Below are 27,031 nucleotides of genomic sequence, written 5' to 3'. Positions count from 1 at the left end.
CACGCCCCTTTTTTAAAGAGACAGTTGGGCGGAGCTGAGGGCGGGGCGTGGGGAGGTGGGCGGGGCGAGGACGGGACAGAGCGCTTCGAGCGGAATTCAGGAGCGGGTGAAATCCTGGCCGGGCAAGCCGTGGCAGCGAAAGGAGACGGGCATCTGGTGGCCGCTTCGAAGGAGGCAGTTTTTGTTGTGGCCTGAATTTCCGTAGGCGAGGAGAGCCCGCTTCCTCCGCTGCGTAAAGTGATAAGGCGGGGTGTGTGTGTTTGTTTTTGACGAGAGTCAGTCCGTTAAATTAGTCGATTTCAGATATTTTGACCGTTTCGGAAAGGGGCCTCCTCCCCCCACTAGTTAATCAGTGCTTTAAAAATACAAGAGCTTTAAGCACCATCACAAAATAATTTCCAGCAATATAGTCCTGTTAGCTTCTTGCAGCACAAAGAGTCTTGTGGCACCTAAAAGCTAACAAATTTATTATGGTATAACCTTTTGTGTTACTCTGAATTATAGGTCAGAACATTATGCATTAGATGAAGTTGACCGTAGGTCATGAAATCTTGTGCCACAACAAATCATTTACCCTTTCAAGTTACCACTCTTTGTCACCTAAAAAGAGACATACCTGTTTCTCCTGTGCAGGATGAACCACCTCTTCTAAGATGAAGACTGCACACATAGAATCTAAATTTTTTTTGAAGTGCCTCTTTTGAAATGAAGTAAAAAACAGCTAAATAGTGCAGTATTCAGTTGGGCACTAGCTCCTTCCTTTATTAGAACATTTTGTGCCCACCTTTGGTACCCAAAAACAGAATACAAAACAGAGCATCTATTTAAAAACGGGGTGGGGAGTGTTGCACATGTGAAAGGCTATGAATGCAAAGCCACCTGCCACCCACCAGGGGGGTCTCAGCAAATGGTTGCAGCATTTAGGCAGTCTCCTGTGTGGCCTTTTAGATACCAATTAAATGGTGCTCACAACGAACTGGCACCCAGTAGAGCTGCTTGAGAACAAGTTTAAAAAGTTCATTTCAGCTGGGCCAAGTTATTAACCTCACTACTGTATTTGGAACTGGCGGAAGTTTCTCAGAAGTCTGCAAAGACAGCCCGTTATGTAATACACTGCAGTAGTCTAGCCTGGAGGTTAATAGTGTAGACAAACATGGCTCAGATTATTTCTGTTGCAGAGTGGGGCAGGTTAGATGGGGATCATTTTATGTCAGATGTGCTACTTGGATTGTCTTTAATGAAGTAGAACTTTATCAAGTAAATTAAAAATCCAGTAGCAATATTGGATGCACGAAGAGCTTTTAAAGGAACTGCAGAATTGTAGGTTTAGAAGGGACCCCCTGAGGGTCATCCAGTTCAATCCCCTCCCCCTGCCCCACAATGCAAAAATCCTACTTGCAGCTATCCCTGGGTGGGCTCAAACCACCAACCTTTTGGTTAACAGCCACACCCATTGACCCATTGTGCCACTCAGGCTGTGAACCTGCCTCAGGTGTGTTTGTATGCACAATCTCATCCAACGCAAGCTTTTCCACTCAGATGAGCCATCCACCAACAACACTGCCATCCTCTTAGGATGGAGCCTGTTTATTAGCTGTCATCCATTACTGACCCCGGACGCTGCTTTAGTGCTTTCACAGCCTCCAAGGCATAGCAGAACTGAGTGTTAGCAGCACGGGCGGAATTAATTTTTTAAGAGAGAATAAGTGCTTGAGCTTCCATGCAAATAAAGCTCTCTGACAGAGAAGCTGTCCCTCCAAATCCCAGCAAGGGTTTGGGGACAGGGTGGTCACGGCAGCTGGCTGGGCTTACGCATCAAGGAGGGAAAGGTCCAGTTGCACCCTTTTATTACCTGCATGTCCCAGGGCTGATTCCACTCCCCACTGCAGGGTTGATATGGGGAGAGGAGGGGAGGGGAGCAGCAACAGAGAGAAACGAAGCAGAACTCCAGGAAGGACACCCACAGAAACATTTTAAGGTGTCCTTTTATTAAAATGTGCGTCACTGTTCTGTGTGGCTTGCTTTGCTGTTGTCCGGCTGTCAGTGTGTTTCCTGGGACAGCCGCTGTGGCCTCAGCACTCGAGCCCGACCTAGGGGAGCCTTCAGGTGGTTCGTGGCCTGTGGCTCCCACCCATGGCAATGTAGACGTCAATGGGGACGTTGGGCAGGGTCAGGCAGTGGCACCCTGGACATCTTCGCAGCTGCCTGCCCAAAAGACAGAGAGAGTTGATCCCTGCATTTGTTAGGAGCTGCATATTCATATGTACTGTGCAAAATGGAATGTGTCTCAGAATGTCATTCTATTTAAAATAAAATAAAATCCAAGTTCCAATTTCAAACAGAACTACTTAGGTGCTGCGCTTTACTAACTCAGGCAATCATTTCCATGTGTGGAGCTAGTATGGTAAAGGTAAAGGTACCCCTGACCATTAGGTCCAGTCGTGACCGACTCTGGGGCTGCGGCGCTCATCTCGCTTTATTGGCCGAGAGAGCCAGCGTACAGCTTCCGGGTCATGTGGCCAGCATGACTAAACCGCTTCTGGCAAACCAGAGCAGCGCACAGAAACACCGTTTACCTTCCCACCAGAGTGGTACCTATTTATCTACTTGCACTTGATGTGCTTTTGAACTGCTAGGTTGGCAGGAGCAGGGATTGAGCAACGGGAGCTCACCCCGTTGCGGGGATTCGAACCGCCGACCTTCTGATCAACAAGTCCTAGGCTCTGCGGTTTAACCCACAGTTCCACCCGCATCCCTGTGGAGCTAGTAAGTGGGTGCAACTCACCAGGACCCATGATAGGAGGTGCTCAAGACAAGGACAGATTCCTCTAGTTATCATTGTTGCACCAATGGGGACACATTTAGGAAACCACTAGGAGCAGCAGAGTGGGAAGTGCTATTTAACACAACCTTTCCCCCCTACCCCGGTCCCCCTCTTCATGTTTTGGACTACAGCTACAGTTGTAGTCCAAAAGATCAGGAGGGAACCAAGCTGAGGACAGCTGGATATTTGCCTGCACAAGCCCCACTGGACTAAATAAAATATATTAATTAGCACATGGCAGGGTGGGGGGAGATATAGATATGGATTTGCCACTTCAAGCATCAAAACATTGTGGGCCAGGGGAACGTCAATTCCAAATTTTCCCATCTACCTTCAAAATGCTGCACAAAGAGCATGACAAAGCACAGTACAGTTGTTGTTGTTGTTGTTGTTGTTAATCATTACTATTTATATTTGTATCCCACGTTTCCTCCCAAGAGATCAAGGTGGCTTACATGGTTCTCCACTCCCATTTTATCCTCACAACAACCTTGTGAGTTAGGTTAGGCTGAAAGTGAGTGACTGGTCCAAGGTCACCTAGTGAGCTTTATGGCTGAGAGGGGATTTGACCCCTGGTCTCCCTGGTCATAGTCTTATATATTTTGTAGACATCTATTGCCTGTTAGTTTCCCTACCACCAGGAAAATAATATATTTTATCCACTCCACACATATTTTCTTGACCATTTCTATCCCTCATCAGCTAATTTATTCTAACAGCCCTTCATTTGGTCTCTGCATAAGCCGCAGTCAGGCTGGCAACTGACAACTGTTGACTGAGCCCTGTGAGGTTTGCATATGACTAGAGGTAATTTGCTGCTAAATTACCAAAAGACCATCCAGAGCAAGTTTAGTGTCATTTCTTCTGCGCTGCCTGATGGTTTGGGTGTACAGTGGTACCTTGGGTTAAGTACTTAATTCGTTCCAGAGGTCCGTTCTTAACCTGAAACTGTTCTTAACCTGAAGCACCACTTTAGCACTTTAGCTCACCATCAGGAGTGCTCTGATGGTGTTTCCTGCTTGGCAGTGGGTTGGACTCGATGGCCCTTGTGGTCTCTTCCAACTCTATGATTCTATGATTCTATGAATGGATTAGCTAATGGGGGTCTCCCACTGCAGCCGCGCTACCGGAGCACGATTTCTGTTCTCATCCTGAAGCAAAGTTCTTAACCCGAGGTACTGTTTCTGGGTTAGCGGAGTCTGTAACCTGAAGCATCTGTAACCTGAAGCGTATGTAACCCAAGGTACCACTGTAACTAGTTCTGTCCACCCATATTTTCAGAGGCAGATTCCCTCATACACTTGCCTGCTCGATGCAGTAGAAGATGGCTTAGCACCTGCTCTCCACAGAAAGAGGGGGAGTGGCAGTTTAGGGAAACAGGAACCTGCCATTTTTGAAGTCCATCTAGCCCATTATCATCTATGCTGACTGGCAGTGGCTCTCCAGGGACTGAGGCAAGGGCAGTTTCCAGGCCTGCTTGGCTATAGCAGAGACTAAAACTGGGACCTTCTGTGTGCAAAGGAAATGATCTGCCAACTGAGCCACCATGCCCCTTCTCCTTCAGCTGTGGTGCCAGGGTTGAATCCTGCCTGTCCCGCTGTGAAACGTTTCCTTACCTTGTTGCAGTGCGCTCAGGGGCAACTGGCTCCTGTGTTTCGGGGGCAGTCGCCAGGCTGGGAGAATCTCCTGCCTCTATTGGAAATCTCCGAGCTTGTGGGGTCTCTTGGGAGCTCATGTCCGAGCCCCAGACCTGTCTATGGAAGAGAAGGGTTCAGTGGGACATCCCTCTGCCTCTGCCACCTGCCCCTGCCCCAGGCCCATCCACCTACTCCAAAATGCCAGCTGGGTAAGCAACTCAAGGAGCATCACACACCAGCCTAGGAAGCTCCTGGTTCTTCTGAGGGTCCCCTGCCCCACTCTCAGGCCTCACAAGTGGCTGTTCAGAAGACATATCTGCCAATACCAATGAATTCTTTACTCCATTGGTTCGTTTTAGGGTTGTGATCTTTTGAAAAATACTCTTAATGTCTACAGTGTTTTTGTGTATGCTGCCTGCTTAGATAATACATTGATATGCGAGTCACAGAAAGGCAAGGGAGCAAGAGAGAATCTGGTTTATGTGATTGGAAATGCAGCAATAGTGTGTTCACAAGGGGGAGTGGATCCCATGTGTTTGTGCATCGCTAAACATCCAATAGTTCTACATTTCTGACCATGTATGAAAGAACTCAGAGGGGTGCCAGAAGCTGCCTGGAAGCCCCAGCCAACCCCATACTTCAGCTGCTAGGAAGGTAAGTGTCTGTCTTCCTGCTCCTGTCCCCCCGCCCCACACACACCACAGTATGGCTGCAACATTATTTAAAACAACTTCACCTTGTACCTTCAACCGAAACCTGACACAGAAATTGCTCAGGGGAGGCCTTTTCCTGGTGTGGAGAAAAGTTCGCCCCAGGCCCTCTAAACGGACTGCAGGCCAGCCCAGCCCAATACATTTCACTTCTCCCAAGGCAAAGGGTAAGAGGACAGCTGCTACCCATCCTGCAGAGGAGAGTTGCTGGGCTTGCAAGTGAATCACAAGCAACAGGGTGGTGTCCTCTGCTGCACCCAAGGTCCCAGGTTAGTTTGGGGGGGCAGGGCAGACCACATAGCATGAACAACTCCAACCAAGGGGAACAGCTTGGGATGTTAAGGAGCAGCAGCTGAGGGACCACTGCTATTGCCACTGCCCCCCAGAATCTACCACCTGAGGTGGTCGCTCCACTCTGCCTCATGACAGGGCCGACTGGTTCCACTCCTGCTTTGGTTGAGTATTGTTTGGGTGGCCCCACCATGGGATGCCTGGAGTCTGGCATCCTGGGCCGGCCCATTCTTCTGCCTTGCCCTTGGCTCCTCCATCCCAGCCTTACCTATCAAAGGCGGAGGAGTGCTCCCTAAGAGTCTACTGGGCAGGTTGAAGCGCCTATTGCAAAGGGCAGGCTGGGACGGAGCCCAGAGGGAGGCAGCGGCTCAGTGGCATTGTGACTCAGAAGGGCTATGCTTGCATCATAATGCATCCTGGCCTTCTCTCTGCTGATGGTCTCCAGGGCAGGGAATCCTAGGCTGAAAGCTCAGCCCAAGCCAGCCTGGCCCATTCCCTTCCTAGCCTTGCAGACAAGGAACTCAAGAGTCACTTCTTGCTCTCTGACAATATCCATCCATAATGGCATCCAAATCTGGGATGTTTGTGAGAGGACAATCTCATTTACATTCGCAAACCAGCCAACCCTATATGCTTTGCCCCTATTGTAGCACCAGTGTCTTCTATTACCCCCAGGTAAGAGCTTCTTTATTCATATCAGCTGACAGGTTTATATGATACCTCCAAGGGTTCAGTGTTGCTCAGCTCCTAGGAATTTTCCCTTTAACAAACCCTCCTCATCCTCCAGCCTCTCTAGTGATGTGGCGTTCAGGTCCTCCTGAGGCACAAAGGTGATGCTAGAAAACCTGTCTCTCTTGTCTTCCTTAATGTGTGGCACAGTATGAAAATGCCCACAGTGCCTTAAAGATGCCAAGCAGAAGTTGGGACTCCACCACCATGGGTCTGTTTAGAGCAGGGATGAGGAACCTGTGGCTCTCTAGATGTCCTTGGGCTACAGTTCCCTTTGTCCATGCTAACTGGAGCTAAGGGGAGCTGGAGTCTACCAACGTCTGTTGGGCCACAAGTTCCCCATCTCTGGTTTAGAAAGAGAAACACCAGTCTTTACCTAATGGGTAAGGGAGGGATCAGTTTAATTTTGGTTTCTAACTTTCTAGTGTACAACATGGGCCTTGAAGATTTCTTTTGAAAAACCACTTACAATGGATATATTTGTTTCCAAACTCCAAGTTATGTCATCTCAACCCCTCAGTTCTTGAGTTATTCATACATTTAACATCATAGCTGCATAGTTCCAGGTCTTGCTACCAACATACAAGATGGTGGTCTTCAGTTTCCCCAAAAGCACCAACATCAAAGCCCAAAGTGCTATCAGGCAGCCATTATTACAGAAGTCCAAAGAACAAAATTACTGTTGTATTTTCTTTCAGAATCTGATCATCTTCTTTATAAAGATCTGCTTGAACTGCTGGGACCTTTTAGCTTATAAAAAAATGGGAATTGTGAGAGGTTCTCTAGTTAACAGATGGAGAAAAACAAGAAGGAAAAAACCCCATCAGACCCTGCTGTTAAATTTCTCTGATAAACCTGAATGGCCCTTCAGAAGGCATAATGCTCAGCTAGGTGCCCTACTGGGGTTAAAATTAGTTTTGGGGTTCATTTTGACAGAATATTTTTGCAAATTCTGGAAGCTCTCTGTTGTGCACACAAATAGGTGTGCAGTCATAAGTTTGGGAAGTGTGTGTGTTCTCTTCCTTTCAGAGGTTCCAGATGAAACACTGCTGTCTTAGAGGGGATGGGCAACGAGACTGGATACATTGCCAAAATAGGGGCTAGCACTAGCCACTATCCTCTTGGAAAATACAGTGAGTGGGAGGGTGAAGGAGCTGCCATACGCTCCAACATTCCTCAGCAAATAGGGACATTCTATTGGTGTAGAATAGAATGTCCCTATTTTCTAAGAAATGTTGGAGGGCATGCTATCTGGCCAAAAGGGTAGGATATTGAGGAGTGAGGGAATAGAGGAGAGGCCGTGGGAATGGCATTGGAGGCCCACCAGCCTGCTGTAGGTCTTCAAGGACAGGAATAAAAGCAGCTGCATCCTTCAGTTTCTGTTTGGATAGTTCTTCCTTGGGGGTCTTGATGAGTGAGAGAGCAAGTTATTTGGAGCAAAGCCCCTGCTTGGCTTCTGGCTGCAAATGCCTCTAGGGCCTCTCTCCCTGTGCCCAGACGCAACCCACGAGGCTACTGTACCACACTGGCTCTCTCTGTGCTGATAAGTCCCATTATATATCATAGATGAGTGATTTGAAGTAGACCATGGACTGATCCCCAGCAATTCCAGCAGCCACAGGTGCAACTGTGGTGTTCACAGATATAGAAGCACATACAAAGCCCCCCTCCCGCAGTGCCCACAGGTTCCCTTCTCTGTACTTGAAATTTGGTTTGAATGAACATGTTGCGTTGTGTGTGGCACCCACAACAGATTATCTGGTTTGCAGATGTGTCCAATGACAAACTCTTATCTTAAGGAAATCATCTCACTGAATAAGAAAATGGTTGAGGGAATTAGAATACTTACTCTTAAGAGTTGCCTGACGTAGTTAGACCCAAATCCTGCCAAGTAGCCTCAAGCCAGCAGACTTCCATGATGGGGAAAAGGAGACTAACTTAATTGTCCATGTTCACCCTGGACAAATAAAGAGGTTCACTACACTACAGTATGGACTATATTCATCTCTTACCCAAGGCCTCAAAGCTGTAGGCCTCTTGGCAGGTTAACCCATCACCCCCCTGGAGGGCACTGGAGGAAGCTGAGGGTTTGGGCAATGCAGGCTCTCCAAGGAAGCATGTCTGCTTTCCTCCCATTGGTGCAAAACTACTACCTCCAGCCCGGGGTCCTCAGGTAACACAAGGTTGCATCACAATGGGGGCTCAAAGTTTCAGGATGTCCAACCTCAGTTTCACCCCTCATCAAAGGACCTTGTCTGGGCAGGAAAAATGATCTAGCATCCTGGGCTGCAACCAATGCAGACCCTGGTCTGGGAGGCAAAGGACGGCGATGTATATACTTTGTGATGACATGATGTCCTGAGAATGACAGATGAGCACGTTAAAGACACAATGGAGGAGTTTCTTCTCTCCCATGGTTACCAGATGGGTAAAACCATTGGAGAAGGGACATATTCAAAGGTCAAGGAAGCTTTTTCAAAAAAACACCAACGAAAAGTGGCCGTGAAAATTATAGACAAAATGGGAGGACCAGAAGGTAAGAGCCAGGAAAAAGCATTAAGCACAAGACAGATAAGGTTCTGCTAGTTCACACACCTAAATTGAAGAACGAATAGGCCCAGTAGGTTGTATTTTCCTCCAGGGAGCTGGATTTCTGTGGTACAATTGCCTGCAATTGTCATTGAAACATTCTGCAAAAGCATTGCCATTCCTCTGAATGGAGACTGGGCTGTCTTTGCCGATGTGGCTCACTAGATTGTTCTACTACAACGTAGCAAACTGCTTACTGCTTTGCAGGATTTGTCCTTTCTGCAGGTGCTTCACCAGAACATTTGGGGTGGGGTGGGGAGAATAGGAGGTAAGGACAGTGAACTAAAGATCCCTAAGAGCAAGCAGGAACAGCCTACTCCTCTATCTTGTCTGGAAATACGGGGCCCCTTTAAACATTACTCTAGTTTTGTCCAAATTGCTTTTATGTAAGTGGTAAAAGGAACCACCAAAACAGCAGGGCTGATTATGCAGCAACCAACAAAGGAAGCTCCCCATGGGAAGACGTCTGAGGTTAGTCCCTTGCCCATGGAGGTGGCATTGCTATTCGGCCTGTTGTGGACAGTTGGGAAGGGGGGTGTATCACAGCTCCAGCTTTTTGCTGGAGGGCCAAGTGGCACAGAGCAGTTTCCAACCAGCTAAAACTGGTACACTAGCTGTGGCTTTTTCTTGGCACATAGAGCCTGACCATAGTTATCCATGGTCTGGCATTCTCCTAGTTAGTACAATGGGTTGTGTGTGGACCAGCTTTGAAGATTGCTTGGGAAGGACAGCTAGTTCCAGACACAGATGCAAGCTTCCTGACTAGGATCAGGTATTGGAAACACATTTCACCAATAATGGTCTCCACTAGCTCCTGGTGTGTTTTCAAGTGCAATTCTAGGTGCTAAGTTTTCAATCCCTGGCTTATGATCTGGGCACCTGATGGAACATTCCAACATTGACCAGTCCAAGCCCCAAAATCTCTGAAGGTTTTCCTCACTCCCTTGTCTGAAGGCTGCTGAGTAGCAATTAGGAAGAGGACTTTTTTGGTTGTAACCCCTCTTCTCCCAAGGAAGCTTGCCTGCCCAGTACCTGCTTAGAGGTCTTTTAGGCACCAGGCAAACCCCTATTTATTTTATCAAGCTTTTCAAAACTAGATTGTTTTAAACATTCATTTCTAGTGTACTGTTTTAGCATATTGAAAGCATATAAATGCTTCAATTGAATCATTCCTCTGCCTATGGTGCGGTTGTACTAGAGTGCAAGAATTTTGGGCAATGGTATTCAGAGAAATTGATAAGATTTTAAACTACCACTTTATCCCAACTTCTCAATTAGCCCTTTTATTTATATTTGTCGAGGGTGATAAAGATTTGCATAATAAAGACTTGCTACTACACCTGCTTATAGTAGGGCATATGTTTTGTAACTCTCTTTTTTTAACCATTACATCTATGCTGTAAATAGTTCCAGTCGCTACCTTCCACACATTCACATACCTGTGGTTTATTTATTATGGCTTTATTTTATGTCTTTGTTTGACAGTGAGCTGTAATTGGTGATGGACTATGTATACTGTCATCACGTCTTGTTTGAGAACTTCCCCGGTACCAACATGGTCATTAATAGAATCACATAATTTCCCTGGAGGGACTCTTTAGTTTTACCAGGAATGTGTAAATAAGCTCTTCTCCAGCCAGCTTAGTTGCTAGTTAGCCCCCGATGCATCTTTGCTTACTCTGTCATTTCCCTCTGCAGAGTTTATCGAGAGATTCCTGCCCAGAGAGCTCCAGATCGTCAAGCGCTTGGACCACAAGAACATCATCCGAGTGTACGAGATGCTGGAGTCAATGGATGGGAAGATCTACCTGGTGATGGAACTAGCAGAGGATGGAGACGTGTTTGACTGTGTCCTGCAAGGGGGGCCCTTGCCTGAGAGCCGGGCCAAATCGCTCTTCCGCCAGCTGGTGGAGGCAATCCGCTACTGCCACAGCTGTGGCGTGGCGCACCGTGACCTCAAATGTGAGAATGCGCTCCTGCAGGGTTTCAACCTGAAACTGACCGATTTCGGATTTGCCAAGCTGCTCCCCAAAAACCGGAAGGAGCTGAGCCAGACGTTCTGTGGCAGCACAGCCTACGCAGCCCCCGAGGTGTTGCAGGGCGTGCCCCACGACAGCCGGAAAGGTGACATTTGGAGCATGGGCGTGGTTCTCTACGTCATGCTCTGTGCAAACCTGCCCTTTGACGACACGGATATCCCCAAGATGCTGTGCCACCAGCAGAAGGGGGTCTCCATTCCTGGCCACTTGGGGATTTCTGAGGAATGCCAGGACCTCCTCAAAAGCCTGTTGGAACCGGACATGATCCTGAGACCTTCCATCGAAGAAGTGAGTTGGCACCCATGGTTAGCAAGCTCCTGAGAAAAGGACCGTGTCAAAAACTCTCCCCAAATAAAAGGGGACAGGCTGTTTCCAAAATGCTCACATATATTTTAACGTTATGCTCAGTTTCTGGTCTATCCTTGCCCAATTCTTTGCACACTTCCCCCTCTCACTGGGCAAATTTGAAGTGGCCCCGGCCTCCAGAGATATATGAACAAGAGCAGAGAGGTGTATCTTCCCTTGCCAGTCTCTCTCTCTCTCTCTCTCTGCCATCCAAAGCTGCCTCTAAGAAGCATTCCAATACAGACCAAGGGCATGCGTGATGACTCTTAAGGAGGGTGATTGGCTCCTCTCCAGCTGCCTCTTAAAAGCAGTGTTTCAGTGGGCATCCCGCAGGAGTACTTGCTACTTTGCAAAAAATATTCCCCCATGTCAAATATAAAACCCTAAGAAGCTGTCTTGTACTGACCCATCAATCCATCTAGCTCAGCATTTTCAGCTCCAGCCTAAAAGAAGAGGTAAAAAGCTCCAGCCTACACCTACTTGGTGCTGTGAAGATGTTTTAGACTAAAAAAATGCAGGGCAGCAGGTTGGCAGAGACTGGTCTGCTCTGACAGGGAGGTTTTTCCCAGGCTGGTACCTCGAGCATTTTAACTGGAGGCCTCAGGCATGTAGAGCACAGGATCTGCTGAGTGACAGCCCGTCCTTCCATAGCTGGCAGATATATCTAACAAGCTTCTGCAATCTCTTTGGGCAAAGAGCAAAATGAGGCAACTGATAGGGTAGGAAAGACACCCTAGAGCCCTTGCAGCCAGAGAGCAAGCAGGGGCTGTGGATTACTTGCTCCCAAGAGCGCTCTTTCTCCTTTCTCATGAAGGCCCCAAAGAAGGAACTTTCCAAACAGAATCTGAAGGAAGCAGCTGCTTTTATTTTTGTCATGGTGGACCTAGAGCTGGGGCGGGGGGGAGGGAGGGATCCCACTGCCACTCCCACATTCTCTCTCCTCTTCAGCCACCCCTAAACACCTTGCCCTTCAGACTAGAGGATACAGATCCTTCACCCTCCCATCCCACCATATCTTCCAAGAGTATAGCAGCTAGTTGTAACCCCTATTCTGGCAATACAGCCTGTCTTGTTGCTCATCCCCTCTAAGACAGTAGTGTGTTATTTGGCATCTCTGAAAGGAAGAGAATCATGGAATGGCAGAGTTGGAAGAGACCCCAAGGGTCATCTAGTCCAACCCCCTACAATGCAGGAATCAAAGCTAACGAATCTCTGGCAGGTGGGCAGCCAACCTCGGTTGAAAAACCACCACCTTCCGAAGTTGTCGATTCCACTGTCAAACAGTTATCAGCGTCAGAAAGTTCTTCCTAAGACTTTGAATCTGAACTGAATTTGAAAAAACACACACTTCCCAAACTATGGCTGCTACACCTACTTACACAACAGGGTTGGCGGCGGGGGGGGGGGGGAGTCAAGAAACCAATATCACCAGGTCATTTCTGTAGAACTCTTTTAATTGCTGTTAACGGCAAGTCTGTAAAAGGTTCAGGAGAAAGTCGTCATTACAAAACTAAACAGCTGTTAGAGTCACTTCTTCACCCCAGCTAGAAAACAGTCCAGGGAGTTGCAGTATAATTTAAAAATGAGAGAATATTGCACAACCAAGAGAGAAGAAAATCAACTATGGAGAATTAGGATGAAATCAGAGCCTCAGTGCTTTTCCCCAACCCCAACTGGGAATGAACCTCGTCCCCTTGGCAGGCTACCTCCTTGAAACAGAATCTGGCTCTCTACTACCATGCTTTGCCCCATCATCACACAGACACATCTAAAAAAGCAAGCTGACCCAGGAGCCACAGATGTCCCTTGACAACTACCATCCTTCTCAGACACTTGGATTTGGGCTCTTCTAGGCAGATGTCACACCACTGATTCCTGGCCCCCCTATGCTCTGCTAAACTCAATGAGATCCAGTCTTCAAGGGGATATAGAATATAGCTCATTTTCTAAACTATCTTCGTGTCCCGTGGCTTAGCCAGGCCCTCATATGGATGATTAAGACACATCCAAAAGCAGTCCCCTCAAGACTGTGATGGAGCTCGTACCTGCAAATGCAGGAAACATTCATTTTTGCACTATGCTGGAGAAGGGCAGTGGGGCACACGCTACCCTGCCCCCCAAAAAACTATCCTGTTTTAGATCACAGGAATAGAAGTGGCCTTATACCAGCAACTTGAGCAGAAGGCCAAACCCACCTCCTGCTGCTACATGATCTTTCTAAAGGGAGATGGCAAGGACTGAGACAGGGATGCAGCATGAATGTATGTGCTCCACCACTGATCCCCATTTCAGAAGCAGCAGCTCATGTGGACCGAGGACAAACACAAGAAGAAATACTGTGAACAAAGCAACCAAGAAACTTGGGTGCTTCACTCTCGTTAATCTGCTTTTAGGGCTGACTCTGTTGCTAGTTTCCCCCAAATGGGGGTTCATTTACATGGGCTGGCTCATACAGGACCCTGCAAACATGCCTCCACACCATCAGAAGCCTCTAGGAGAGGTGACTGTAGGAGCTATAAATTCTGACAGCTACTAAGCGACCCATGGAGAGCCTCCTTCCAGCTCTCGCACAGTACTGCTACGTGCTTACTTGCTTACTCTCCTTTTGGCAGTGTTTGGCTTCCAATGGGAGCAGGAAAGAGAAATAAGTAGCAGGGACTTTCTTATTCCTGTCTGGTACTCTTAAGAAGCCAGGCACTATTGAGAAGATGAATGTATGAGCAGCAGCACTGTGAGAAGGCTGGAAGGGAGTCGCCTTTGGATGGCTCTGACAAATATCAGATGCTTCTGAAGGCTCAACCACAGGGGCTCTGGTATGAAACCAGCCTAAGGTATATTGCATCATTGGGGAGGAACATAAGCACATTTCCTGTCACAGCTGTACGCATCAGAGAGATGCTGAACCTCCACACAACTCCCATTTGCGTCAACGGAGTTTGTGCACGAGAGCTTCCTAATGGAGAGGAAGCCCATTTCCATTTTGGACCCATTTTAGAAAAGCATGAACAGAGCTAATCAGTTCTGAGGTCAGAGATGCTCAAGTACTTACATGCGCTTTCGACTCAACTATGTTGTGGCAAGGAGCATATCAGGAGAAGGGGGGGATCGCACCAAAAGGAAACAGATATGCCTAGAGAAGGTCAGAGGGATGCGGGCAAGGAAGGAACACAGTCTTGTAGGCAGTTGTAGCTCTTGGCAAGGTTGGGGAGCATGAGAGACCTCTCCCCGGGGATGGGGTTTTTCCAGAGGCTTGCTACATACTAGCCTTCACTAGGTTGGCGAAGGCTGCCATAGACAGAGATTGACAAATGCATCAGCCCAAGTGGGGGCGGGAAAGAGGGGCATGAGGCTTTGGCAAATGCTGGTCCTTCAACACTGACAGTCAGTTCTTCTCAGGGATGACTAATAGCAAGGCTACCAGCAGAGGAGCTGCACTTGTGCCATTCAGCAGCTCCACAGAAACTCACACCCAGCCCTTTTCAAAGAAGGTCTTAGCAGCACAATCCAGCAGGAACATCTCCTTCCACTTGCGTTCAATTCAGGGGAGCTTGTGCTGTAGATGCTCCCGCTAGTGACACGTGCTGCTAAGCAAGGATTCAGCTTAAGATTTCATTTTTATTTTTTAAAAAGTGCTTCAAGTCCCAGAAAAGCAGAGAAGGAGCAGTTCAGGAGGGATAGGTAGGGATGAGAGGACTCTCTCAGCTTTTCAATGTCCTGGCTTCCTATCAGGCAGTGCAAGATGCTAAGGGAAATAGGTATGAGCAATCAGACACCATGCTAGAGGGGTTGTCTTCTCCTTCTCTAAAAGCTTATTGGGTTTCATGAAAACACTCACACAGGAGGAGGCACAGCTAGGAAGTGGCCAGCCTAGTGAAGAACAGGCATAATAATCCTAATTATCTTCTAGAGCCCAGTCAGACTCACCCCACACCCACCCCAAACCACCATCAACTGACACCCACCTCAAACCGTGCCCTCCCCAAAGGAAAATAAATCCACACTGAGACAGCTCTGAGAGAAGCAATAGTCCAGAGGACCTACTGGGAAGATGCACCTATCCCTGTGCCCCACTCCCTCTGCCGAGCCTCTTCGGCAGCCCCACGTGATACCAGCCACCACCAGGATCCAAGTGTGGGTTATGGTCCAAGGTCCCCAACAGGATTTCAGCAGAGATGAGATGCAGCCAGCCCGGAACACATTTACACAGGAAAAAGGAACCGGTTGCTCTGTGGTTTAATTCACATTGGATGGTGCAGAGGGGGGAAGGGGGTGGGGGAAGATACCAAGATGCACCACGGAAGTGACGGCCCCATGTTATTCCCAGTCTTCCCATTCTTCATCTTCCATCTGCAGTAGGAGAGGGAGGGAGCGCAAGAAGAAAGGTGTTTTAAGGTAGGATGTTACAAAGGGACAAAGAGCAAGCACTGACCGAGGTCACACAATGATTGTGCACAGGATTAGACCAAGAGCTGCCAGCAAATTAAAGCATTTTAAGTTGATTGATCCTTTGACTTGCAAAGAACCAACCAAGCAATCCAGTCTATGTGCTGCTGAAACATTATTAAAACCTGAGACCCGAAGCCATATATACAGTTGCAATCAAAATTATTCAACCCCCATTGCAAATCAGGTTTATTATCAAAATTTTACAGACTTTCAGCTGTTGGCAATGAGGAAATCAAACAAATACAATTGAAATAGCTCAACCCAATGGATGCTTCAAGTGGTTTCCCCAAATTCAACTAAAATAGATGTGGCCTTGAAGATACAAGTCATTGGATCCCAGTCAGCAGTTTTGCCAGAGAGAGAACTAAAGCATTAAGATAGTCTTCCTCCTCCTCAGTGCCTGGCTGCTCCTCTTCTACAAAAGAGCAGGCGTGGCATTTTTTTCTGAAGCACAAAGACATGCCTGTGTCCAACACAAGTCATGTACATGTTAGTGTCACAAAGGTGTGAGCAACAAAATAAAGAAAAATAAGGTCCTCATTGTCTCTTCTGAAAGCCCTCTTAAGGCTGCAACCCTACAACCCTTTCCTGAGAGTAAGCCAGTGACCAAACAACAGCCTTTTTTCAACAGGCCTTTGTAATATGTTCTGCCACCACCCCAATAACCCCAGGGACGGTCTTCTGGACCTGGCTGCCTACAAGGACTCACCTCCCCAGAGATGTCCACCTTGGAGAGGGCCAACTGCACCTCTTCTTCAGTCATGTCCAGGTCAAAGTCCTTTTCCCAATCCTCACTAATATCTGTGCTAGAGCCTGAAATGAAAAGAACAACAGAGGCGTCCCCTGCTCAAGGCTTCTGATGTACCACAAATGCCACAGCAGGAAGTAAATCACTAAACAACAACAAATGCACTCAAGGCTGTGCGGCATCCACACCTCTGTAGCCAGACCACACCAACATAGAAATGGGTGTTGTTCCAGAGCTGTCAAGGGTCAAGAGGGGCTTGCAAATGGGTAACTTTCCACATGCTAATGCACATTTACAGAGGGCTGAGGTTTGGCTCCCTGAGCACTGTCCAGGCTACCCACCTTTCTTCCCATTGTTGGAGGGAGTGGATTTCCCGCTGTCGGAGTTGAGTTCAAAGAGTCGCAGATCCATTGGCCCGTCCTCTCGCAGAGTCTCTGTCCTGCTCACTGGCTTGGCCTCCGCTTGTTCCTTGGGTTGCTCTGGGGAAGGCTTTGCCTCTGGAGCAGCTGGGGAAGGATGTGCAGGCTCCGCTGGCTTTGTGAGTGAGGTCTGCTCCTCTGCAGTAGCTTCCTGCAGCCTCTGAGAGATGTCCCCTGCCCCAGAGAGCTGGGCTCCAGTCTGTAAGGGCACAGCAGGTGCAGCAGCAGCAGCAGCAGGTGCAGCAGCAGCAGCAGCAGGGTTTGCAACCTGAGTCACCAAAGAGATGCTTTCGCTGCTTTCAGATGGAGTCACCTCTGCCGGGGCAGTGCTCAGCATAGCCCAGCTTTCCACCGATGCCTCTAGAGTCGGAGTGAGCACTGCTGCAGAGGTGGGGGGAGCTGGCTTCACCTCTTGGGGAGATTGCGAGCAGATGTTAGACTGGGAGGAGGATGACCCAAGGAATTCCTCTGTGGTAGAAGAGGCGAGAGAGTGAGGCAAAACGGGTGAGAAAATGTGTCACTGATGACATTCATAAGCAGGGGAAAATGAGCAGTGGGAAACAAGCAGGGGGAAATTCTTGCTTTTCCCTCTGACTTGGTAAGGGAAAGACTGATCAGGAAGTTTTCCTTACAGCCTTCTGAATACTAATAATGCCTACAAAGTTTCCCTACAAAGAGAAGGTTTCTCTCCCCTGCCCTTCTCTTTTGTACTTCCTGACATGTTATTTCTTAGCAATGAGGGCACTACCAAGAAATAAGCCATTTAATTTCCCCCTGCCAGGATGCCTGCGATTTTTTTCTCCATTTCTCCCAAGCTTTAAAAATGTCCAAAAATTGTAACACTGCTAAGCAAAACAGCTTCTAAGATTTTTTTGTGCAATAAGACAAGCAAAAACTTCATCTGCATCCATTAGTGAAATTTCAGATGAGGGCCCCATCTTTATATATATATGTGTGGCTTATGTTACTCTGTACACCAATAAGGCTACGTTAACCATCAAGGCAGACTAAGCTGGGAATCCCCAAACAGAAACAGTTAGAGGAGGATGGGCAACTTGCCTAGAAAAACCCACTCTTGCACTGCAACCCAGAGCAAAACTTTAGGGGGCTAGAGCATGTTTGCAGACTCCATCAGGAAAGGGGCAAACAGTGGTCCTCGCCATGTTTAAACAAGCCCAGCTGCTAAGGAGGCAGCCAATATTGCAAATTTCAGCCTAATGAAGACACACCAAGTCCAAATCTGTCTCCAAGAAGATTTCAAAATGCTGGTTCTCAACTATGTGGAGGCCTGAATGACCTGGGAACTAGTTACCTGAAGAACTGTCACCTGACAAATAGATCTGCTCATGTCCTGAATTCATCAGCTGAGGCCTTGCTTCAATTAACTCCACCTTCAGGGGTTAGACAGGTGGCTACCAAAGACAAGACCTTTTCTACCATTGCACCAAAATGATGGAAGGCCCTTCCCCTTTACTATTCTTTTAGGCACCAAGTGAATTCTTCTCTATTGTCCCAATTTCTGGAGATAAAAAGCATGAGTGGTTTAGTCATTGTATTTGTTCTCAAGGCAGATGCTCTTCTGATGTTGATCTGAGTTTTATTTTGTATTTTATCCTTGCATGGTTTTAATTTGGCATGGAAGTTGCCCCAAAAGGTATTAGTGGAAAGATGCAGTAGGCATCTTTTCAATAAATAAATTGTGCATAAAGTGCAGGAAACTATAAACAAAAGGGCCAGAAGACCCCTCCAGGCATCTTGCCCAGCTGGGAAGCAATTTCTTTTCACTAACCTTCTTCCTCTTCCCAGCCTGGCTCCTCTGAATGAACACTTTGTTCTGCCCGCTGCTTCAAAACCTCTCTCCGGACCTCCTCCTGGGACAGAAAGGAATTCAGATGGCTGTCAGAAGTTGCTCACCTGCTGACCAGGGAGAGGGCACAAGACTACCCCTGCAGGTAGAGTTCAAGAGCTCATACTCCTGGGTGAGAAAAGATTTCTGACAGCTGAACATGGGAAGGAAGGTGGCAAGCAAGGGGAAGAGAGAAAATACTTATAGAGCTAAACCAAAGGGACATGCCCAAGAGTAGGACAGAAGTTTCTGGGGTCAGGCCTCAAGGCAAACCCTCAATCCCCTGGAAGGTACAATGGAAAGTCCTCACCTGAGCATCAGAACAGATCAACAGGAACCCCAGAGGCCTGAGTGTAAACCCTCATCTGCAGGTTTACCAGTTGGTGTTCATTACTCATGATTCTGGCAGGCTGACAAGACTTGGGCTAACAAAGGCTTGACTTTAAAATGTATTGGCACAAGCAAAGAGTTTCCTGCTAACAAACAATCCCTCACCATACAAAACAGCCACTCCTTCCACTTCTCCTTAGTTCAAGCTGCACTTTGCATCTAGACTTCCAAGTCATTTGAAATGTGACCACATATGCCGCCTTACCACTTGCATGCTTGATTCTTCCAACTGCTCCAGTCTCTTCATAAGGGCATGATTCCTGTAGTCTGAAGCAGCGGCACTCTCTTACCACTTACCACCCCCCAAACTGAGTAGGCCAGAATCTCAAAGAATTCTACAAGCCTAGGACATTTCCAAGGGTTCTGCTGTTCCACAGTGCAACTGAATGCTAAGTGACACACTGTCTGCTTCAGGAAAAAAGACAGGAAGGGCTTGGCAAGCAAGCTGCATTAAGGGATGAGGTAGGAGCCACTCTGTGTGTCCACAGGTGCACATGAGAAAGACCTATAAGCATCTTTCCCTAAGCCTCTCTCTGGAAATGTGACTTAGAAGACTGTCCTGGAAAGACACTGTTGCACCCTCCTTCAAACACCCTTGTGTTGCCCCTTACTGCATCGTGCAATGGAGAAAAACTGACTCTGTCTCAGTCGCTCCCAGAGATAACCTCTACAAACTCACCTGCTCCAGCTGATGGACTTTGTAGAAGTAGCGTTGCCAGAATTCAGAATGGGACACAGCCACTGGCACCTGATGTCAATAGAAGGAAACAGAAGGATGAACAGGTATGCAGTGGATACAGTTGTCTTAAACCAGAATCACATTAGGGGAGTACACACAACCCCCTCATAGGTTCACCCAGGAGAGCAAGGCTGTTGTGGGGTTGCACTCCATAGCCCCATCAACACCAAGTGTGAGACAGGCCCTGCATGCATATACAGAGACTCCTCCACACTGGGGGGACTCTAATAAGACAGACTGCATGGCTGAATGTGTGTAGGGAATTATGGGTGGAGAGATTACGTCTGTAAGAGGTAAGAGAAGAACCCCCTAGGATTTTAAGACACTGCTGCTCCCTAGAATCTTCTGTTAGGAACCAAATTTTTTGCATTCAAAAGCATTACACAGGGATTGCAATGGACATGTTCTGGAGCCCTGCCTCTTCCTTCAGAATAGAGAACAGCACCACCCCACAGATAAATGTGAGCAACTAACTTCTAGAGCAACTGTTTGAAAACAAGACCCAGAAGATCAAGGGACTAAGCCACACTGCACCACCTTACCATCTTGGAGTAGAGAGAGCGGATGGAAGGGCTGTTCACCAGCAGCTCCGAGATCTCCCCTTTCTTCTCCTCTAGGTTGAAGTGCAATAGCCAGGCTTCAAAGAGCTGAGAGGGTCCTGCAGAGGATAGAAGAAACACCACCATATCACAGTGGAAGTGGTACAATCAGCTTCCATACCTGAGGACTAGAAAGTGACCAACGTAACACCAATTTCTGAAATGGGAACCAAGGGGGATCCTGGAAAATTGCAGTCTGGTTAGCTTAACATCTTTCCCAGGAAGACTGGTGGAAAGTATTGTTAAAGAAACCTGGAAGGTGGCAACATGAGCATAGGCCTTACTGTCATGGCTCCCTGTTTCTGGAATGCCCTCTCCAAGGAGGCTTGCCTGGCACCTTCATTACATTATCCTTAGGTGCCAGGTAAAAACATTTGTCTTCAACTAGGCATTTGGCTGATTATAATTCTATGACTTTTTAAATGTGTTTGTTGGTTGCATTATGTATTTTGCGTTTTCACTTTGTATCGTGTTATGAACTGCCCTGTGACCTTCAGAGGAAGGACCGTACACAAACCTAATAAATAAACAAAATTATGCATGGTGCGCAGAAAGTGGACAGAGAAAGGTTTCTGACTCTATCTCATAACACTAGAACTCAGGGACCTTCGATGAAGCTGAATGTTAGAAGATTCAGGACAAACAAAAGTACTTTTCCAAAAAGCATATATAAAATTCGCTCCCCCAAGAGGCAGTGATGGCTCTTGGATGGCTTTAAAAGAGGATCACACAAATTCATGGATAAAGCCCACAACAGCTACTAACCAAGATGGCCATGCTCTACCTCCATGGCTGAAGGCAGTATACTTCTGAATACCATACTGGAAAACACTGGAGGGGAGAGTGCTCTTGCACTCAAGTCTGTCTTGCTTGTATGCTTCCTACAGCCATCTGTTTTGTCACTGTGAGAACAATATGCCGCATCAGATGGGCAACTGGCCTGATCCAGCAGGCTCTTATGTTCTTAAATGGCCAAAGTTTGTTGGACAACAAACCAAAACCATCACTACACCATGACAGACTGCAGTTGCTCAAGGAGGCAGTGGTGAAAATTACGTTAACTTGTTTTTCCTGTAATGTATGCTGTGCTGTTTGTGATTATGACAACGGGATTCCTGCCACACTGCTGCTTCTGAGATAAAGCTACTTTGGCAGTGTAAACAAAGTGACATGGACTTTAAGAGATAAAGCACAGCCTGCTTAACTGTGGAACTATAGCCGTGGATGAGAAGCCTTGATTTCAGTATGTCTGCTATTTGAGAGGCTTATAGACAGAGATATATTACAGAGAGCTCAAATGGTGGATGGGGGTTGGAAGATTAGACACATTGAAATTCTCAATGTCTGGACATTGACACATCCACACCTTCCTGGCTTTAATGGAATATACTTTCTAAAGACAGTACCTAAGGTTGCCATGACAAAAAGTAAAAGGGGAAGCCCCCCTTTGGCCTCATCCCCATAATATAAGCAGCGCCTCTGCACACGAAAAGTTCCTTTAACTATGTTCATTTGGCCTCAATGCTGTTGAGAGATCATGCCACGAATCTGTTCAATCCTTTTCTTTAAAGCCCTTTACAATATAGGTACCCCATGTTTGGCGACAGTAAATCTCAAAAGTTAATTATGCCTTGTGTAAAACTGCTGATTCCTTTTACCTTTCCTGAACCTACCACCAAATCAAATTGGGTCATCCCAAATTATAGTGTTATAGAAAGAAGAGGGGTGATTTTCCTAACCATTATCATGTCTTTGCTCTGTCATTCTTTTTTAAATAAAATTAATAGCCACACAGGGAAATTACTCCAGTACAATGACATTGCATCACCAAGATAGTATTCGGCTGGGTGTGTGTATGTGTGTGTGTGTGTGTAAATGATACAAGAAAAACAAAGAAATGGTAGGCACGAAGGGGCCTCTTCAGCAGAATTCTCTTCCCAAAGAAACTTGCCTGGCACATACATCAACATAATATTGGCACCAGTTAAAGACTTGCCTCTTTTCCCAAATATATAATGATTATTTTCCCCCTCTCCTTTTCTTGCTGCTCTGGCCATTTTATTTATATATACATATACATATACATGTATACACACACACACACACATATTACACACACACACACACACACACACACACACACACACATATATATATATCAGACACACACACACACACACACACATATATATGCATGCTTTGCTGCTATATCTCATCTTCAACACATACTAGGTTACAGTCATACATAAACTAATAGGAAAAAAATAATAGCATAGGTATAAAACATAAACATATGGTAGAAATAATGTATCTATATTCTTCCAAGATTATTTAAATCCTCTATATTTTAAATTATTAGGTATGATCACTTTCAGTGCTTTGAATCTCCTATATAATTTTGGAATTTGTACTGTATCCTTTATTATTAATCATCTTGAGATTTTTTGGCTAAGACAAGGAACAAATGAAACAACAACAATACATAGATTCAACTAATTTCACAAAATGCCTCCCCACCCTCCACCAGTATGTAGATTTAACATTCCAAGCTGGCATCCCCAAAGCAGGTTTGGCAGGCAGGCATCCACCAGGAGACTTCCCACACATTTGTTTACAGTTTGTGCCCTTTCTTAAGGCACTCTGCAGATGGCAGAGGTCAGGCTATGCCATGGATGTAAAACCTCTGGACTGTGGGCCAATCTTGTCCAGCTAGGGGGTTCAAGTTGGCCCTCCAGGGCTGGGGTGATAAGGATATGGGTTAGCTAGCCTCAAAAGCTTCTACACTCCTGCATTACACTGTTCTTAGGCTCAAGTTTCCATGGTTTCTGCCCACACACCTATTTTCCAGGCAGGATCTCAGCCTGCCAGAACTGACTCTTCTGACCTTAAAAGACCAGCATGTGTATGCAGCCACTAATGGCTGGAAAGTGGAGTGCAAAACTATCCTGGTTGCCTCTCCAGACCAAGAAGGTGGCAGGGTAGCTTCACCCTTGCCAGTCTGGTACAGAAGACTGTGAGGATAGGGGGAGTGGCAGAGGGTGGGGGAAAGCAGCAGGAGAGGGGAGGGGAGGTGCAACTTGGCTTTTCATGAGAAGCAGGTGCCTTGCAACCCTTCCTCATTATTTGCAAAAAATCCCACTTGCCAGAGGCTGAGCAGGAATTCTGAGAATAGCCTCCCATGATGAAGCATAACGCTTCCACTGCATCATGCACCAATCCCCAACCTGTCACCCTACCTTCTTCGGACCTTTCTACTGCAGCACCCAAACCTAGAAGTTACTTTTTCTTTTAGTAAGGCCTGCATTTCAAAATCTGGGCCTTCCCATCAGGTTTTGCTTTATGAAAGCAAACAGCATGTTGTGGACTTCAGTCACCCTCCAGGTAGATAGTTCACCCAAACACTTCCCTGACTGTGCGGTTTTTCAGTCCAAATCAGCTCCCAACTTACCATCAGGTTCATTGCAATAGGTGGCTGGGTCAGACTGAAGGCTGTACAGCCGAGCCTGGAAGAGGACAGACAGGGAGAAGCATATGAGCACAAGACATTAATGGAGGGGACAGAAGCCACTTTTTGGGGGTAGAGGCTGGAGGCACCTTGGCACTGTCGTATAACTCTGTTGTTCCAGAAGGGGTCGCCATCAGGGTTATGACGTCACAGTCAATGGTCATATCTGGTGAAGGTGCAAATGTGTCGGAGATAACACCCAGGAAGTTGGAGAGCCCTTTTCTCACTTTCTCTGTCGCACCGGAGGAACTTTCCGTCTTCACAAAAACAAAGAAATTCACAATGAAAACTAATCTAAGGCAGAGGAACCAGAGTAGGCAGTATCCCACAAAGCCTAGCATTGCTATGGGCTTGATACACTAAATCAACAAAGAAAATAATGAAAAAGTTGTGGGGAGAGGGAAATGGCAAACACAAATGAAAACCTGCCAGCCCTTCCCAATGACATGCATTCCTGCCCCTGCCTCTCCCTCCATTTTAGTTTCCGATGCCCACTCACAGCCAGCTTCTCCTTGACCACACTGGCAGTGGCAGCAATGGTGCAGGCTGTGTCATGCTGGACCACTTGCGTGAACTCGGTCAGGTCACGTTTCATGAACTCCAAGGCCTCTGTGGACTGCAACAGAGTGAGAGGAGAATGTACTTATTGTTGGGTACACTGTGGCTGAATTTCCAAGGAGTGTGGTAGTTAGCCTGGGTTGGGGGTTAACAATCAAAGAACACCAAGTGTTTATCAATCTAAGAGTGTGGCCATCAGGAGGAGAAAACAGAATTCATACATCCAAAACAATAAGCACCTGACAGCTTTTGTTCCAATCACCTCACGTGGTTTCAGCAGCATGTTCACAACTGATCCCAAAACAAGCATTTTTAATTCCAATAACAGATACATGAAACGTGACTGTGAGATGCGAATGCTACTCCAATGAACCAAAGTATTACCCTGGCAGATCAGGCCAAGGTGGATCCATCTAGTTCAGCCTTCCCCAATCTGGGGTCCTCCAGCTGCTTTTAACTACAACTCCCATCATCCTCAAGATCCTACAGCCATGCTGTGTGGGACTGAGCTGTAGTCCAAAACAGTTGGATAATACCAGGTTGGGGAAGGCAGGACTAGTTAAGTATTTCATTTCCCACAGCTAGCAAGCAGGTGCCTGAGAACGGCTCATAAGCTGGGGCCTTTCCTTGGCACCTAATACTAAGTAGTATAATAAGCAAAGAGGTTTTTCTTACAAAGAGAGTCATCAGTCATTAATTCAGAAGTAGCCAACTTGATGCCCCCAGACCATGATGGACTCCCACCAGCCCCAGGCAGCATGGCCAAATATTAGAGTTTGAGCTGTGTCTTTTTGACACCCTCTCTCTCTCTAGTTTACCAGTGGATAAAAAGCAGACCCACCTACCTTATCTTTGACTGTCTGAAGGCTTTGCTGTAGCCAGCTCCTCCACCAGCCTCCATCTTCCCTATTACAGGACAAACATATGAAGCTGAAATTGGGAATTTTACATAATAAACTCAAGACAAAGAATGCAGAACAGTCAGCTACTGCAGCAAATCCTACAACGGCAGCCTTTATTTCTATGAAATGTTAACAGAATCTTTTTCCAACCCCAATTCAGGACCTTCCCTTTCAAGAGCCAATGCAGAAACACCTTAAAATCAGTATGGTACTACACTTGTGTCCTTGGCTTGGCCTCCTCCTGCCACAAGTAGAATAATTATTTAAATTCTTAGGCACACGTTCCAAAGATTTCAAAACTTGTGCGACACTTTCAAGCACTACTGCAGACCACGGCTCCCATTTTTCTCATGAATTGTTACACATTATCTTCTTCCTTCTCTCTCTTTTGCCCTTTCTCAACATTACCTCCCAAAAGAACCAATTACAACCAAGCTAGAAAGCACTTTAACAAATTAGCAGGTATTTAAATACTTATTTAAGTTTAAGGGAATATTATTGAACTCCTACAACATGATGTGAACGATGCAAAAAATGTAATACAAACTTAAGCCTCCTACAGTATTTACTAGAAATCTATGAAAAAAGGGTATGAACAAAATAATCACTCAGGCTTTTACAGCACACAGCCTCAAAGACATACAAGTGAATTAGAGGCTCCTGTGCCACCTGTTTAAATCATATAATTTAGTTTTGGGGAGTAGTGAAAGAATGTGGATTTACTGGTTCCCTCCTCCCACACACAGTTTTTCTAGTTTGCCACAATTAATACATCATCATGGAACACACTATAACCACAATCATATTCTAGTGCTACTTTAGAGTTCTGTATATAAATGACTATACAAGTGGTCTAGGAGCAGGGCTTGGCCAAGCAACCTTTGATTCAAAGCCTTCCTCAAACCATTAAACCCCCTGCATAGCAATCAACTGCACTTCAATCTAAATGCCCCCACCATCTGTCACACTAAGGTACTACCTTACACGGCAGCTCAACTCAACAGATGCACATGGCAAGAAAGGTAAAGCGAGTCAGTGATGAATAATCTCATATATTAACAACAGACCTACAAAATGGGTCAGACTGCAACACAGTGGCTTACCCAAGGCTGCCAGAGAGTCTGAACCCAAGTCCCACACATCCAAACACATCATTTGAGGTGCTGTAACAAAGCAGATGTTTTTCAGGACCCTCTTTTTCAGTTGTCCCCAGATATGCCCACTTTGACAATTCTGAGGCCTCACCGCACTATTATCCCCGAATTCCTAGATCTCTTCCCAAAACAGCCAACGCTGCCCTACCCCCAAGCAATCCTAAACTGCCCCCCCATACCATACAGTACAATCCTACCTTTCTCCTCCGCAACCTGATCCCCTGAAAAACCCACACTTCATCTTCTGGCTTCGCGACCACCGCCAGGGCTGCCTCTACAAAACAAGAGTGCCCAGACTCAAGAGGGAGGGGGCGGGGCTAACAACACTAACTCAGGGCCAAAGGAACGCACTCTATGCATTACCAGCGGTACTCTTTCCTGCCTAATCAGTCCAGGGGTCCCGAGGCGGAGCTCCGGCACAACCTCCCGCCCCTCCTCCTCATTCGCCCCCAGGTCTCCCCCACCCCAATCTCAAAGGCACCACTCCCAGCGATACCAGTTACGCTCACCCTTCCGCCATCTTGGCCGTCTGACGTCACCAATATTTACTGACCTTTGACA

At 46.8% G+C, this 27,031-nt stretch overlaps 3 protein-coding genes across 8 annotated transcripts; 1 reads left to right on the top strand and 2 right to left on the bottom strand.

The window, feature by feature from the left end:
- Positions 1–1,967: 1,967 nt before the first annotated feature.
- FAM229A (family with sequence similarity 229 member A) lies at positions 1,968–5,486 on the bottom strand. Its single transcript, XM_079989120.1, has 3 exons — positions 5,198–5,486; positions 4,441–4,578; positions 1,968–2,205 (listed from the first exon to the last, which is right to left on the bottom strand). Exons 1-3 carry the CDS (start codon positions 5,473–5,475, stop codon positions 2,103–2,105), a joined length of 519 nt encoding a protein of 172 aa, XP_079845246.1. The 5' UTR covers positions 5,476–5,486; the 3' UTR covers positions 1,968–2,102.
- A 2,896-nt stretch (positions 5,487–8,382) lies between these two features.
- Positions 8,383–11,207, top strand: TSSK3 (testis specific serine kinase 3). Its single transcript, XM_079989111.1, has 2 exons — positions 8,383–8,727; positions 10,479–11,207. The coding sequence occupies exons 1-2, from the start codon at positions 8,556–8,558 to the stop codon at positions 11,138–11,140; spliced, it is 834 nt and encodes a 277-aa protein (XP_079845237.1). The 5' UTR covers positions 8,383–8,555; the 3' UTR covers positions 11,141–11,207.
- A 1,393-nt stretch (positions 11,208–12,600) lies between these two features.
- On the bottom strand, positions 12,601–27,031 carry BSDC1 (BSD domain containing 1). Of its 6 annotated transcripts, none has more exons than XM_079988199.1 (12): positions 26,980–27,005; positions 26,420–26,479; positions 25,260–25,320; positions 24,356–24,472; positions 23,946–24,113; positions 23,800–23,854; positions 20,295–20,410; positions 19,693–19,761; positions 18,567–18,648; positions 16,700–17,245; positions 16,320–16,423; positions 12,601–15,511 (listed from the first exon to the last, which is right to left on the bottom strand). In XM_079988199.1, the coding sequence occupies exons 1-12, from the start codon at positions 26,988–26,990 to the stop codon at positions 15,479–15,481; spliced, it is 1,422 nt and encodes a 473-aa protein (XP_079844325.1). In that variant the 5' UTR covers positions 26,991–27,005; the 3' UTR covers positions 12,601–15,478. The 6 variants fall into 6 exon arrangements, with proteins under 6 accessions (XP_079844325.1, XP_079844324.1, XP_079844329.1 ...); XM_079988198.1 differs by lacking the exon at positions 26,980–27,005 and adding an exon at positions 26,668–26,759; XM_079988203.1 differs by lacking the exon at positions 26,420–26,479 and having other exon boundaries at positions 26,980–27,031.

Source organism: Podarcis cretensis, assembly GCF_951804945.1.
Source record: "Podarcis cretensis genome assembly, chromosome: 8".
Classification (NCBI taxonomy): Eukaryota; Metazoa; Chordata; class Lepidosauria; order Squamata; family Lacertidae; genus Podarcis; species Podarcis cretensis.
The sequence above is the reverse complement of the archived record's forward strand: the minus strand, read 5'-3'. Positions and strand labels throughout refer to the sequence as shown.